At 38.2% G+C, this 15,866-nt stretch overlaps 1 protein-coding gene across 4 annotated transcripts in view; it reads right to left on the reverse strand.

The window, feature by feature from the left end:
- LOC149822440 (vacuolar acid trehalase) overlaps positions 1-15,866 on the reverse strand; it is a 215,540-nt gene that overhangs the window by 179,551 nt on the left and 20,123 nt on the right. For 3 of the 4 annotated variants that reach the window (XM_089981481.1, XM_089981484.1, XM_089981480.1), the window contains exon 3: positions 13,337-13,378. The exons of the other annotated variant lie outside the window; for it this stretch is intronic. In XM_089981481.1, coding sequence (XP_089837607.1) covers positions 13,337-13,378 — 42 coding nt within the window. The remainder of the gene's footprint in view (positions 1-13,336; positions 13,379-15,866) is intronic. 4 annotated transcript variants of the gene reach the window in all.

A 15,866-nucleotide genomic window follows, 5' to 3' on the forward strand; every position in this document is an offset into this window, starting at 1 on the left:
AGCACCATTCGATGTTTGAATTACTAAAAGTCAGTATGTGTTCCAGCTGACTGTGTATATATATATATATATATATTTATATATATATATATACACATGTCCTGATTTCTATTAGCAGGGCTGATTTCCATATGTTTTCGTAGTTAGCTGAATGATGTTAATCGGATTTCCTATTTTCATAAATGAATATACAAAATCCTAAACCATTAAAGAATGAATAGTGTGATACACTGCTGCTAGGTTCATGAACTATTAAGGTCCGACAGGATCTTGCATGCATTACCTAATGTTTGTTGTAGGTTGTCTATTGGCATAAGTTGGTGCTTGAGTATGGTTAAGCTCAAAATTTGTAAGATGCTGCGTGGGATCATTGAAACATAACCTGAAAATTTTCAGTTGTGTATAATAGTGCTCATGTTACACTCTTTAGGGAGGATGGACACATAAAAGTGAAATTTTATATGTAATGTATCTTGCGTTGTCGTCTCTAACTGAACGTTATACTTTTGTCTAGAGTCCATGTGTTATTTAAAAGTTTGTGTATTGGATTGTATCGAAACACTTGCCATGGAGGTTTATGCTTTCACTTGACTGTTATGAATCAGTTTTAATGGAAATATGTTCCAAATTTTTATAAATATTGTGTATGATATAAGTCCTGATATGAATAAAGGGAAATCTTAGAACATATGCACACCTATATATCGGTGTCAAAACAGGTTGGAATGTCATTTCTAAGAAGGTTATGTAATTGTTATTGTTATGATTATGGTACTCATGAATGTGAGCATGATCCAGTTATTGATAATTCTTCTTGGGTAAGAATACTTGAATTGTCCACTCACACACTTAAAGAAACCATGGATTGGTTAATACCCGTATGTGATGTAGGTAACACACACATAGTGGAAATGCATATGAATGAGCAATGACATGCATATGTTTGGGTTTATGATTGCATAAGTGCACATGCTTTTGGCTCTTTGGCCTAGTGTTACGAATGAAACACTAATTTGGTTTTATTATGTGGTGCATCGATGGCCTAAAATGGAACATCACCGGCCTGGATAGTCGTGGGATTGGTTTTCTTTCTCATATGTTTTTAACTGCATGACTAAAACCACATAAGATGGTTTGGCACATTACTACACTGTTCTACTGGTTTATACGGGCTGGAGTCCCGAAAAGGCCCCAGCAAGGGAGGATGCGGGTTTTCACTTTACTTTTGCATATGGTGTTGCAAACTTAAAGAATTAACTTTAATACAAATATCATAAGAACAGTGTAATATACATTCTGGGATATCTCATCTAGAGTATGGGAATCTTAGAGATTCGGTCTTGGGGAGACAGTGAGGATACAAAAACTCTGTGTGTTGTACTTTTGTCCCGTAAACACGATATTGAGGTTCTTTCTCATGGCCACGGTTTTAGAGAGAGTCCGTAACTTTACCTGGGAGTGGTGTGTTGACCACAGCTGTGAGTTTGTTATGGTACCAAGGAAGTGGCACTTGTGGGCGTGGGATGTCCCTTGTGTCCCCGATATTAGATGTCGAGGTCTAATGTTCCGAAGGTGATTCGGTCGAAGGCTAAGTTGGAACCCAGTAATAAAATACAAATTGTGTGTTAAACTACCCTGGGAACCTACTTGACCTCGGAGATTGTACTCGTTTGGTGTATCTGCGGGCAACGGTAATTAAAAAGGTGAACTTAAAGCCGTGTGCATTTAATAGGGCATGCATATGGAAAGATGGAACTTAAAAGAAAGATAACAAAAAAGAAATCATGCATTGCACATAATCATGCATTTTTCAGTTATGCATTAGATCATGCATGTTCGAATCATTCTCTATATCATGACATGATTTGGTGGTAGCATATGATTTAATTCTTGAAATCATGTTGCAAGGTTTGGTCATTTAGTTCTTGATATATGGTATTGCTTTACTGTTCTTGACTGGTGAGCATATGTAATTGTTGGTAGGTATGGATATTTGAATGCTGCAAATTTTATATCTGCACTCACTCAAATCATTGCATGGAATCTTATCTATGTTCTTTGTCTCACCTGATTTCTTTAGAAGTAGTTGTGCTCAGAATTTCGGTTCTGACACCCTACTTTGTTGGTTTTTCACAGAACATGGTAAACAGTGAGGCTGGACTGGCTACTGAGGATGAATGAGAGTCATACTTGCGCTTGTCAGTTTCAACAGGGGACAGAGTGGCTCTATTTTTGCTTCTTTTAGTTCTTTTAATTTCTGCAGTTGTTACTTCACTTTTGAGTTGTGTATGAGACTCTTATTGGTTCATTAATAAAGGAATTAGTTTGGTTCTTATGGATGATGGTTGCAACTTCGTTTGTAATGGTTGGGCTATCCAATAGAAATTGGAATTTTGAGGACCCCGGATCTCTGGGAAGGTTTCCGCATTGAAAAAAAAATATTCATCATTTTCAAAGGGTATGGATTGGGGTCGTTACAGGTTTGGTATCAGAGCCCACCACAAAGACTTGCAATTTTGTCATCTTTTGATTATTAAATTTTTATTTTTGGTATATGAGCCCTGTCCTGAAGCGTCGACGAGTGTGACTCGTCCTCCAGAGCAGTCTTCTTCACTGGTATGGCTATTTAATACTTTTACTTAAAGTATGTGAATTTTGTGTGATTGATTGCGATTATGGTTTAATATTCTTTGGTGTGATTACATGAACGATTATTGTTCGTGATCAACCTTAAGGGGGTAGGATCAGTAGGAGTCTAATTTGTAGAAAGGATGTGTGTTGTAGATGTCGCATTATACCCGCAGAGGTGCTTCGTCCTCTACTACTGCTCCCGCAAACTGGCATGAACAGGACTTTATGATGGAGGCCATACACACCTTGACCGAGACTATGACGGCCTTGGCAACTCAAACTGCTCAGGCTCTGCAGGTTGCACAAGCTATGCGGGCGGCACAGGTGTCTCAGGCAGCCCAAGCAGCGCAGGCGGCGCAGGCAGCTGCGCGTGATCCTCCTGTTGAAGTTGGTTCAAACACGGGCGGCGTTTCATTTGAAAGGTTCCTGAAGTTGGATCTGCCAACTTTTTCAGAAAAGGCAGACCCAGAGGCAGCAGAGAACTGGGTTGAGGAGATTGAGCGGGCGTTCGACGTCCTATCTGTTCCTGAAGACAGAAAGACACCTTTTGGCACGTAGCGTCTGAAGGGCGATGCCAAGAAGTAGTGGGACACCCTGCGAAGGGTGAAGTTCGCCGATTGGGACGAGATCCCTTGGGAGACGTTCAGGGAAGAGTTTCTGGATGCATATTTTTCTTCTTACGCCGAGGAACAGATGCAACGAGAGTTCCTTGATCTGACTCAGGAAACCATGAGTCTGGTAGAGTAGACTACCAAGTTTCGGAATCTCGAGAGGTACTGTCCGAACCTCTTCAAGAATGAGAAAGCGAGGGCGGCGAAGTTTGTGCATGGACTAAAGGATGGGCTACGGACTCGCGTCCTAACGAGTCGACCTACTACTTTGGCCGATGCGATTGAGTCGGCTACTGGTCTAACCAAGGACTGGAAGATGTCTAGGAATGTATCACAAAAGGGAGACACAAATGGAGGAGATGCTTCGGGCGGAAAGAGGGACCCACCTACAGGCGGAAGGACTCAGGGTGGCAAGAAGCAGCGGACCTATAATGGGCAACAACAAGGAAAGGCCCCGCTAACATGTCGTAAATACGGCAAGAACCATCAACTAGGTTTTTGCCCGTTGTTCAAGGGAATTTGCTATCAGTGTCGGCAACCATGACACATTGTTCCTTTTTGTCCTAACAAGCCAGCGGCTCAGGAAGGACAACAACCACTGCAGCAGCAACAGATACCTCAGCCACAACAAGGTCAGCGGAGGACTAACTGGAGGGTTTATCCTGTTACGACTACTACACAGGACGATCAGACTGATCTGGTCTAAGGTATCTTCTTCGTTATCAATCATTAGGACTCGTGTGATAATTGATTTTGGTACTACTCACATTTAGTACTTTTTAATTTTGCGGACGAAATTCTTTTAAGGGGGTAGGGATGTAATAACCTTAATTTTTAAAAATTCATTTGATTAAATTTATTTGAAAATAATGGGCATTTTTCTAAATTTGGGCCTTGGATCTGTTACCCTAATCGGATCCATAAAAGAATCCGTAACTAACCCACCAATGGGGGTGTTAAATTTTACTTATAATATTAATTATTAATTAAATAAATAATTAATAGTATTTATAAGAAAAAAATAAATAAATTTTAGTATATAAGGTCAGACCCACAGTTGGATCCAAACGGATCCAACCGAGGATCTGTCACTTGTAGGCAAACCGGGTCCATTTTTAAAATGGACCCAGCGTCGCGGGTCGCGGGTTTGGACCCAGACCGGATTTCATTTATAAAGGGGGGGCATAAAACAGAATCGTGCTTAGAGCACGATTCTTGTTTTCAAGAATTGGAAACAGAAGGGGCAGGGGGGTTACGCAGGGCGTAACCAACCCCGTGTCTCGCGATAAAGGGGAGTGGAGAGAGGGTTTTGCCCTCTTCACTCAGTGGCACTCTCTCTTCCCCCGTCTCTCTCTCTCTGTCTCTGTGCGCGCGCCGGAGGAAAGGAAGTCGCCGGCGAGTTGCGGCAACCAACAGCCATCATCGACTGCAGCGAGTACTCCTGTCACGGCAGCAGCAAGAAGCGTCAGCCGCGGCCCTACCCACGCGATTGCAGCCACCAATCGCCGGAAAAGCTTCAAAAAGGTACGGTGCTTCTTGGATTTTGGGTGAGGGATCGAACCTGAGTTCGATTTCGGGTAGTGATTTAAGAGGTGGGGTTTTTGGCTGCCGGAAAGCCTCAGATGGTACGGTATCGGGTTTTTCTGTGGCTGCGACCCAGATTTTGGGGGTTCTCGTGTATAACCCTAACCTGAAAGTGGGGTGGGGGTTATGGCTTCCAAAAAACCCACATCGACTGATTGGGGGTTTCGGTTGCCTAAAGGATCACGGATGGGGGGTTTCCTAGCTATGAATTGACGAACACAGGTAGGATGAGGGGATATATTCGAATATGGAGATTTTAAAAAAAATTATATAACCCATTAATGGCAGATTGTAGAATATACCATGAGATTTTCCATTGTTTTCTCTGCCAAGTGTTCTATGCTTGGATATGCTAGGGTAACGATACTTTAAAGTCATGCAATCAGTTGATCTTGTGTATGGAGTTAAGTCTTGATATCATTACTTACCTGAAATGTGCTGTAATTGAATCTGAGTACTTGAAATCTTGGAAATCAAGTTCATAAAGAATGTTTGGGATTTGTAGTTGTTGTTGATAATGGAGTAAGTTGGTCTCATAAATTTACTGCAAAAATCTTAATGTGTTGTTTCCATAATGTAGCATTGTATGCTGGACTGAATGTTGGATTTCCAAAATTTGAAGTCATAATTTCGGTTTGATATTGGTTATTTTGATATCAAAAGGGACAATGTGATGATATGCATATAGGCAATTTCTTGTTAATTGATTTTTGAAATCTTGCTATCCTCAAAATGGAACACTGTTGTGTATACTGAAACAGGGAATAGATGGGTTTGATGATGCAGCACCATTCGATGTTTGAATTACTAAAAGTCAGTATGTGTTCCAGCTGACTGTGTTCCAGCTATATATATACACATGTCCTGATTTCTATTAGCATGGCTGATTTCCATATGTTTTCGTAGTTAGCTGAATGACGTTAATCGGATTTCCTATTTTCATAAATGAATATACAAAATCCTAAACCATTAAAGCATGAATAGTGTGACACATTGCTGCTAGGTTCATGAACTATTAAGGTCTGACAGGATCTTGCATGCATTACCTAATGTTTGTTGTAGGTTGTCTATTGGCATAAGTTGGTGCTTGAGTGTGGTTAAGCTCAAAATTTGTAAGATGCAGCGTGAGATCATTGAAACATAACCTGAAAATTTTCAGATGTGTATAATAGTGTTCATGTTACACTCTTTAGGGAGGATGGACACATAAAATTGAAATTTTATATGTAATGTAAATTGCTTTGTCGTCTCTAACTGAACGTTATACTTTTGTCTAGAGTCCATGTGTTATTTAAAAGCTTGTGTATTGGATTGTATGTAAACACTTGCCATGGAGGTTTATGCTTTCACTTGACTGTTATGAATCAGATTTAATGAAAATATGTTCCAAATTTTTATAAATATTGTGTATGATATAAGTCTTGATATGAATAAAGGGAAATCTTAGAACATATGCACACCTATATATCGGTGTCAAGAACAGGTTGGAATGTCATTTCTAAGAAGGTTATGTAATTGTTATTGTTATGATTATGGTACTCATAAATGTGAGCATGATCCAGTTATTGATAATTCTTCTTAGGTAAGAATACTTGAATTGTGCACTCACACTTAAAGAAACTATGGATTGGTTAATACTCGTATGTGATGTAGGTAACACAACATAGTGGAAATGCATATGAATGAGCAATGACATGCATATGTTTGGGTTTATGATTGCATAAGTGCACATGCTTTTGGCTCTTTGGCCTAGTGTTACGAATGAAACACTAATTTGGTTTTATTATGTGGTGCATCGATGGCCTAAAATGGAACATCACCGGCATGGATAGCCGTGGGATTGGTTTTCTTTCTCATATGTTTTTAACTGCATGACTAAAACCACATAAGATGGTTTGGCACATTACTACACTGTTCTACTGGTTTATACGGGCTGGAGTCCCGAAAAGGCCCCCGCAAGGGAGGATGCGGGTTTTCACTTTACTTTTGCATATGGTGTTGCAAACTTAAAGAATTAACTTTAATACAAATATAATAAGAACAGTGTAATATACATTCTGGGATATCTCATCTAGAGTATGAGAATCTTAGAGATCCGGTCTTGGGGAGACTGTGAGGATACAAAAACTCTGTGTGCTGTAATTTTGTCCCCTAAACACGATATTGAGGTTCTTTCTCCTAACCACGGTTTTAGAGAGAGTCCGTCACTTTACCCGGAAGTGGTGTGTTGGCCACAGCTGTGAGTTTGTTATGGTACCAAGGAAGTGGCACTTGTTGGCGTGGGGTGTCCCTTGTGTCCCCGACATTAGATGTCGAGGTCTAATGTTCCGAAGGTAATTCGGTCGAGGGCTAAGTTGGAACCAAGTAATAAAATACAAATTGTGTGTTAAACTACCCTGGGAACCTACCTGACCTCGAAGATTGTACCCGTTTGGTGTATTCGCGGGCAACGGTAATTAAAAAAAAGAACTTAAAGTTGTGTGCATTTAATAGGGCATGCATATGAAAAGATGGAACTTAAAAGAAAGATAACAAAAAAGGAATCATGCATTGCACAGAATCATGCATTTTCTTGTTATGCATTAGATCATGCATGTTCGAATCATTCTCTATATCATGACATGATTTGGTGGTAGCATATGATTTACTTGCTTGAAATCATGTTGCAAGGTTTGGTCATTTAGTTCTTGATATATGGTACTGCTTTATTGTTCTTGACTGGTGAGCATATGTAATTGTTGGTAGGTATGGATATTTGAATGCTGCAAATTTTATATTTGCACTCACTCAAATCATTGCATGGAATCTTATCCATGTTTTTTGTCTCACCTGGTTTCTTTAGAAGTAGTTGTGCTCAGAATTTCGGTTCTGACACCCTACTTTGTTGGTTTTTCACAGGACATGGTGAACAGTGAGGCCGGACTGGCTACTGGGGATGGATGAGAGTCATACTTGCGCTTGTCAGTTTCAGCAAGGGACAGAGTGGCTCTATTTTTGCTTCTTTTAGTTCTTTTAATTTTTGCAGTTGTTACTTCACTTTTGAGTTGTGTATGAGACTCTTATTGGTTCATTAATAAAGGAATTAGTTTGGTTCTTATGGATAATGGTTGCAACTTCGTTTGTAATGGTTGAGCTATCCAATGGAAATTGGAACTGTGAGGACCCCGGATCTCTGGGAAGGTTTCTGCATTGAAAAAAAAAATTATTCATCATTTTCAAAGGGTATGGATTGGGGTCGTTACACTCGAGGTTTTGTGACTTGGTGGCTTAAGTTCTGACATGTGTGCAGGATTAGATTGAGCCAATTTTAAATTTAGAACTTTTTGATTTATTGATTAAATAATTGAAGTTCAATTATTGTTTTTAATTGACTTTATGCATGGAATGATTTATGAAATGGATATATTAAATTTGTGATGTACCTCTGGTCCTTGGGAGGTTTTTCGCAATTGTTTAAAAAAAATCACTATTTTTCGAGGGTCAGTTTGGGTCGTTACACGCATCTACATATGTAAGTATGTATACACAATACATACACAAAGACCAATATATATAGAGAGAGATAGAGAGAGAAGGTGGTAGCAATTAACCACTTTTCTAGGCAACCACCCAACTAACCAGGTTTTAAAAGGTTTTCCCATGTTTCCTTTAACCGGATTGTATAGATGTGTTCAACATGGATAATTTACTAGGGAACGACCCTTTGACAATGTTTTTTTCATTAATACCATGATTTTTAAGCCTTGAATATTTATGAAATTCTTAGACTGTCGATTTTTAAACCGTATTGGAATAGGATGATCCAAGAGTTGATTCCTATATATCAAGCATTTAAAACACATATGTACGGTCAAATTTAAGGAAAACATGATAAAAACTTCAAAAGCCCGATTAGGCCGGTTAGCTAGAAAAGTGGTTAGCAGCTGCCACCTTATATATATATATATATATATATATATATAGGAAAACCCATAATGTTGAACGGGTTTTGTAACGACCCCAACTCATACCTTTGAAAAATGCGAAAAAAAAAAAATTTTCTAAGAGTTGCGGAAAACTTCCCAGAGACCTGGGGTCCTTACACTTCCAATTTTAATTGGATAACTAAACACCACAACCAAACTTACATTTATCATCCATAACCAACCAACTGTACTCTTTTATTAATTAATCAATAAGAGTCTTATATTCAAGGTTAAAAGTGAAATAACAAATTGCAGGAAATAATAAGAACTAAAAGAAAACAAAAGTAGAGCCACTATGTCCGTAAGTGAAGTCGTCTGAAACAAATGTGGCCCTCGTATCCCCTTAGAAGGGAGTCCATTTCACTGATCACCTGCGTCTGGGAAAAACCAATAAAAGAAGATGGTCAGAAATCCGAAGAATTCTGCGTACAGGTTTCCCTAATAAATCAAATAAGAAAAAGAGTATAAATAAGATCCATGTGATATTTTAGAAGGATACAATTATAACCAAATTATAAGGCAATTAACCAGTTATGCAACAATAAATTAAACATTAAGCATGAGGGAACACTAAGTAAGTAACAGTGATTATAATTTAATCAATAAAGGCATTTGAAGGCAAAAGAGATCAACATCATGCAATGATTAATATATAACAACCAAGTGCACGGGTAAACATGCATGAACTAATGCAGAGCAAGAATATGCATGATTTATGTATAATGCATGAACCCATATTATCTTTCATTTAAGCTCCCCTCTTTCCATATGCATGTCCTATTAAATGCACACAATCTTTAAGTTCCTCTTTTTAATTTATCATTGCCCGCGGATACACCAAACGGGTACAGTCCCCGAGGTGAAGTAGGGTTCCCGGGGTAGCTTAACACACAATTTGTATTTTATTACCGGGTTCCACACTTAGCCCTCGACCGATATCAGGAAACAGCACCATCTATCGGAACCTTGGAAAACAGCATCCAAAGTCGGGGACACCATGTTAAACAGCATCCACTGGCGCCACTTTATTGGTATACCAAATAACAACAGCTGTGTCAAAACACACCACCCCCAGGAAAAGTGGCGGACTCTCCCTAAAACCTTGGCCAGGAGAAGAACCTCAATATCGGGTTCAGGGGCAACAATGCACACGGAGTTTTTTTGTATCCTCACGGTTTTCCCCAAACCGCAACATCCAAGATTCCCACGCTAAAGCAGGGACATCAAGGAGAAAGTGAATTACACTGTTCTTTTACTTTCTTTTATCTGATTATTAATTCATCTCTTTTACATTTGCAATTTACATGCAGAATTAATAATATAAGCTTGCACATCAGCATGCTAAGCTTTTCACGGGACCACAGCCCGTGACAACATAGAACAGTGCGGTAACAATACTATCACATCAGATTTGTTGCAATGCATCAAAATAACTAAAACAGAGAACAACTGGTTCTCGAGGCTCACCCAGCCCCTGATGATCCAATTGACCATCAATGCATTCATAAGCAAAAATCATCAATCACATGCCTCTCTTCCTAATTTTGCACCTGCTTTTTGATGCATATGTATGACAAATTTTAAAGATGAGCATGAGTTCACTATTCATGTGCATGTGCTTTTATGAAATCATTTCATACACATGCATTCATTTATGATTCATAAGTACATGTGGACATTCAAGCAGTATTGTACCTGTTACACACACATCGATTTCATGTATATATATGCACTTAAACAAATTTTTCGATAACATAATACTTGGGCATGTCAGCTCAAATCAAAGCACATGGACAATCTCATTCATAACATGTATTAAAATTACCCTACATGCATATAACTAAATCTGGAAATTTAACTTGCAATTTTAAAGATCTAGCTCTAGAATCAAAATAACACTAAGTGTTAAAGTATACACGTAATATTTTTTTTTTCTTACCAAGCCTAGCCAACCCTGTTGGCTAGAGTTCAGCAAAAACTCGGTTGGGGGTTCAGATCAGGCTGGTGAACTTTGATAGAGATAGATAAATGATTTATTTTTTTTCGTGTAACATTTTATTCATGCACCCAAACCAATTCCTTAATGACATGTCATGCAAAGAATCTCAATTACCTGTAGAAGAGTTGGTGCTTGGCTTGTAGTGGATAATACCTATAAGTGAGGTTTTCCTTTGTAAATATGAAGTATGGGCATAGAAAATCATTGGTAAATATACATGAACACCTTTATTTTTCTAGTAATATTCCCTGAAATGAGTGAAGCACTGAAACTCCTCATGAAAACCACTTGAATCGAAGCATTCATTAGGCATTTGGAAAATTGAATGTGTCAGAGGCAGCTACTGTTAGCCATTAGAGACAGACTTCAACAGTTTGTGAAAAGAAAATCTGTTAATAGGACAAACAAACCCATGAAAAACAAAAATTTCCAAGACACTTCTTTTAAGGTCTTCTGGTCTGGTCTTACCAGAAAAGGTGTTACATGATGTATCTGTTGTGCATCTCAAATGGATAGTTAAGGGGATTTGCCATTGACTCATGAAGAAAAAGTGTCAAGGTCTGCTTTGTTCTCCAACACCTAGTGAATATTACAGATCATGCTGCATCATCTTATGTCCTGGAACACCAAGACTAATTCAATCATGCTGATATGTGGCCAGAAGATGGCACGCAATATGCACAAACATAAACTGATTATTGGGTCAATGCACATTATCTTTTTGAGTGTTATCATATATATATATATATATATATATATATATATATATATATTTTTTTTTTCGACATCTCAAATGCATAGTGGAGTCATGAACTTTTAGTTACTATTCAACTGAGGTATATGTTCTCTGTACTTATCAAGGTATTTTATGTACGATGGACTAAAGCACTCCAGATAGCAACCTACTATGCTGAGGGCAAGTTACCAATTCTCATAAGCAAACGATAGACACCTCAAACTCCTCTGCCCCAGCAAAACCAAAATCTGGAAAGGTTTCTCCATCACACATCATGAAAGGCCTCCCAACATAATAGAAAACATATAACAAATTGTGCACACAACAGAGAACCTTTTTGTAGTACAGGTATGAACAGTCGGTATCAAGAAGCATACATGAAACGAAAGATGCCTCAACCAAGTGTTGCACATAGTTACAAAACACAGTAATAGCACCACTTATGCTAAAACAATGCTAAAATCAGCCACACAATCTCAACATATGCAACTCGATACCACAGAAAACTGAAAATCAGATTACTAGACTATCGGTCCTGGAGAAAACTTTTGCTAGACAAGCCTATCAGCCACAAAACTGATTTCAATAGCCTCCTCAACCCACCCAAACAGGTGCCAATAAAACCCATAGCATCAAATTTCACAAATCTGACGATTTGGGGTTCCGACGCCTCAAACCCCCAAATCTGCCCCTCTAACGATTTTCCTAAAATATTCCATGGAAGGCAAATCTGCACCCTCTTTCTCACTCGAAATCAAGAGGGAAACCCGTACCTCTTGAAGAATTTTCCGGCGAACTCTCCGGCGATCGAAAGATGCAGTCGCGTGGGTAGGGCCGGCTGAAGTCGTCCCTTGCGGCTGTTGTGACAGGGGTACCTACCGTGGCTGCGGTGGCTGTTGGTGGCTGCTGGTGGCTGCGGTTTTTCGGCGACCTCCACCTCCCCAATGCTCGCCCACACGAGAGAGAGAGAGAGAAAAACGAGGGAAGAGGGTGAGGCCCCCCTCTTCCACCTTCCTTTTATCTCCGAAACCCCCCTCTTGCCGAGAGGCGTGGGGTTTCGGTTACGCCTGCCGACCCCCCCTTCCTTCCTTCCTGGAAACAGCAGGAATCGTGCCTAGGGCACGATTCTTGCCTTACTCCCCTTTTTTAAAAAAAAAAAAAACAGTAACCCGATATCGGGTTTTAAAAACCCTACCGAGTTACGGATCCGAGTCGGGTCCGACCTGGGTCTAAGGGCTTTCCTTGCTTTTAAATTAACTTTTATTTATTTATTTTTTCGTTACCTACCTGCTACAGGGGACATGACTCGGGTCCGAACCCGGGACCCGCTGCATGTTCACCTGATTATTAGGGTCCACAAGTTTGGACCCGCAACCCATTGCGAAGTGGATCCATAAGCTGGGTCCAAATGGATCCAACTATGGATCCCTTGCATATTCTTATAAATCTTTTTATTAATTTATTAAATTACATATATATATATATTTCAAATATGATATAATTTACATATGGATCCTGGATCCGAAAGGTGGATCCCAGGCCCATAACACAAAAGTTTTTAAAAATCGTGGTTATTACAGGTTTATTGTCGAACGCGCCCCTGCGCATTGATTTTGCACAAAAAAGGGGAATTAGTGCAGTCATTGACCGCCGCTAAATGTCTTTTTTACTTTAAAAAAATGCCCACCGCTGATTGCATGCGTCCGACTAACAGTGTACGATCTACCCATCCACTGTTATATATAGATATATAGATATATGCATGCACACACACACATGCACACACACAAAATATTGGGAAAAGCATTACCTTATCTGTTTCCTCAAGTTCAAATCCAAGCAGTAACAAAGCCTGTAAGACAACAAAATGATGTGTCACTGAAAATTTATAAACTGACATTGAATTGACATATAATAGTAATTCTTGAATAACCACAAATAAACTGAATGCTTGAATGGAAGCAAAGGGAGGTGAGGACGGGTGACCAGGCCGATCGATCAGGCATTCTCATTTTAGCATCTATTTTAGCAAATTGGAAGTTCCTCTTTGTCGTGCAAGTTAAAAGAAACACTGAAAAGGAAGCTTTAAATTCTAACAACTTGAAATAATGCATCTCAAAATCATGATTTCTGAAACTTAGTTGTGACTGAGAGAATTCAGATTCCATGTCTTTTCATTAATAAGCACCATTTCTCCCCGAAAGAGTGAAAAATATTCATACCTACAAGAAAGTACTTGCAAGACAAAAGAAGATTGGAAAACTGTGGGGGAAAAAAAACAATCTTTTGCCCATCCAATGGAACTAAGAAGACTAAATTAAGCTTATTTTGACGCACAATGTCATCTTCTAGTCAGTTGATGCTAGACCAGACCTTAGTAGAGAAAGCATGAATCCACTAAAACAGCACCATCATGAATACATCCCTAATTTGGAGATGTAGAATGATCAGCAACAAATGCATTTAGAAAAAGCATTTCACATATTTTGCACTCATAAAGGTGTGCAACCTATGTGCAAGTGACACCTGTAAAAAATAGACAGGAGCCTAGAGTCTTGGATTATACACCCAACATCTGAAAAACAAAAAACAGAAAGGGAAAATGGCAGTAAAGTAGGGAGAAAGACAAAAGTACAAGGTGGTAAGAATGAGAAAAAACGCCAGCAATTGACAGTAATGTCCAAAAAAGAAGTTTCCAATTATGCCTGAAAGCAAAAGAGTTATCAGATGTGTTCAATAGTACTACCAATGCTATAGAACTTTCGGAGTTTGATAATTGCTACTCAAAAGTGCAAGGCATGACTTAGTCCAAATCTGGTTTGATCATTAGGAATTTATATGATTCAAGGAAAAATATAAAGAAGCAAAGCCATAGATTGAGAAGGGAGTATCAAACTTCAGTAGAACCAGTGGAGCAAATATTTCAAGCAACAAAAATTAGTGTTGGTAATGTTGCAGGGTGCTGTTCTTCAAATCCAACTACTTCCAGTGTACATCGTTTTGGTAAAAGAACTACCAAGAATGCTCAATATAATCATAATGTTTCAGATTCGATGCATGGAGATAATCACACTGAAAACATTAACTAAGGTTTCATCATCTATGTTGCTTCTCATAGCATCAAATTATCACAGAAATCAAAAATCGAAGTTTTTGCATGACAACAAGGAGAAACAGAATGCTGATGTTGAAAGATATGCTTTTATAGAGGCACCATGCAATAGGACTGTTAAGTTGTATGCATATATATGCTTTGTATGTATATATATATATATATATATATATATATATATATATAATGATGTAATAGGTAAATACTTATTAAGGGTATTTTAGTCATTTCAGTCCTTGTAATAGGGTGTGCCAATTAAGGGTACATCAGTACTTTTACTTTATTTTGTTCTTTTTGTCCTTTTCTGTTTTTATACAGTTGTTGGGTTCTTTTTGGACTAGTCAACATAGAGTTGACTAGTCAATAGAGTTGAGACTACCTGTTGTGTGTAAATAGGGGTGAACCCCCCTCTTGTTCTTTAATGCTTCTCTTAAGCATTCATGCTCAATAATATATATATATATATTTTATGTTTGTGTGTTCCTCTTTTAAATTTTTTGTTGTCTTGAATGCACTTAGTGCTTGTGTAGTGCCTTTGTGCTCTTGTATTGTCCCTTAGTTGGACTTGTGTTGTGCATGTGCACTTTGTGTTTATGATCTTGTAAGCCCTTAGAGACCTTTGTTTTGTATTTTCACATATTTCATTACATGGTATGAGAGCCAATAAATCTTTCTTGGCATTTTGCCTTTTGGGTCTTGAGATTCTTTGGTTCAAGTTTATGCTTTGTGAAGGTTTGTGATCGTTATGTGGCTTGGATTCAAGGAAAATCTTGACCCGGTATATATCTTAAATCTTTAGTGTTACTTGAGTTATCTATCTCATGCATTATGCATGAGAAAACACTTTTTTTTCTTATCTTTGAAAAGTTATTGGTTATTTTTGTTAAAAACTAATCTTTAAATGTTTTTCAAAATTATTGTTGGATTTATTCTTATTAAATGTTTTATAAGGTTTATAAAATTTGTTTGATCTTATGAAATGATATATGCGCATGCTTTTATGAGATCTAGTTTGAATCATAGATTCCTGAACTTGTTTTATATGTATACATATGATCTATAAATCTAGTATTCTTAAGCATGTGTTGTTGGCATTTAGATGCTTTATTCGAATACTTCATGGTTATAAATGTGAAACCATGTTCGTATTTATTGTTATATTGAAATTTATTTGTTTTTAAATTGTCAAGTACTTTAAAATAATTTAAAATATTTATTTTAAAATGGT

Source organism: Nuphar pumila, chromosome 11, assembly GCF_984573655.1.
Source record: "Nuphar pumila chromosome 11, dmNupPumi1.hap1.1, whole genome shotgun sequence".
In the NCBI taxonomy this organism is placed as follows: Eukaryota; Viridiplantae; Streptophyta; class Magnoliopsida; order Nymphaeales; family Nymphaeaceae; genus Nuphar; species Nuphar pumila.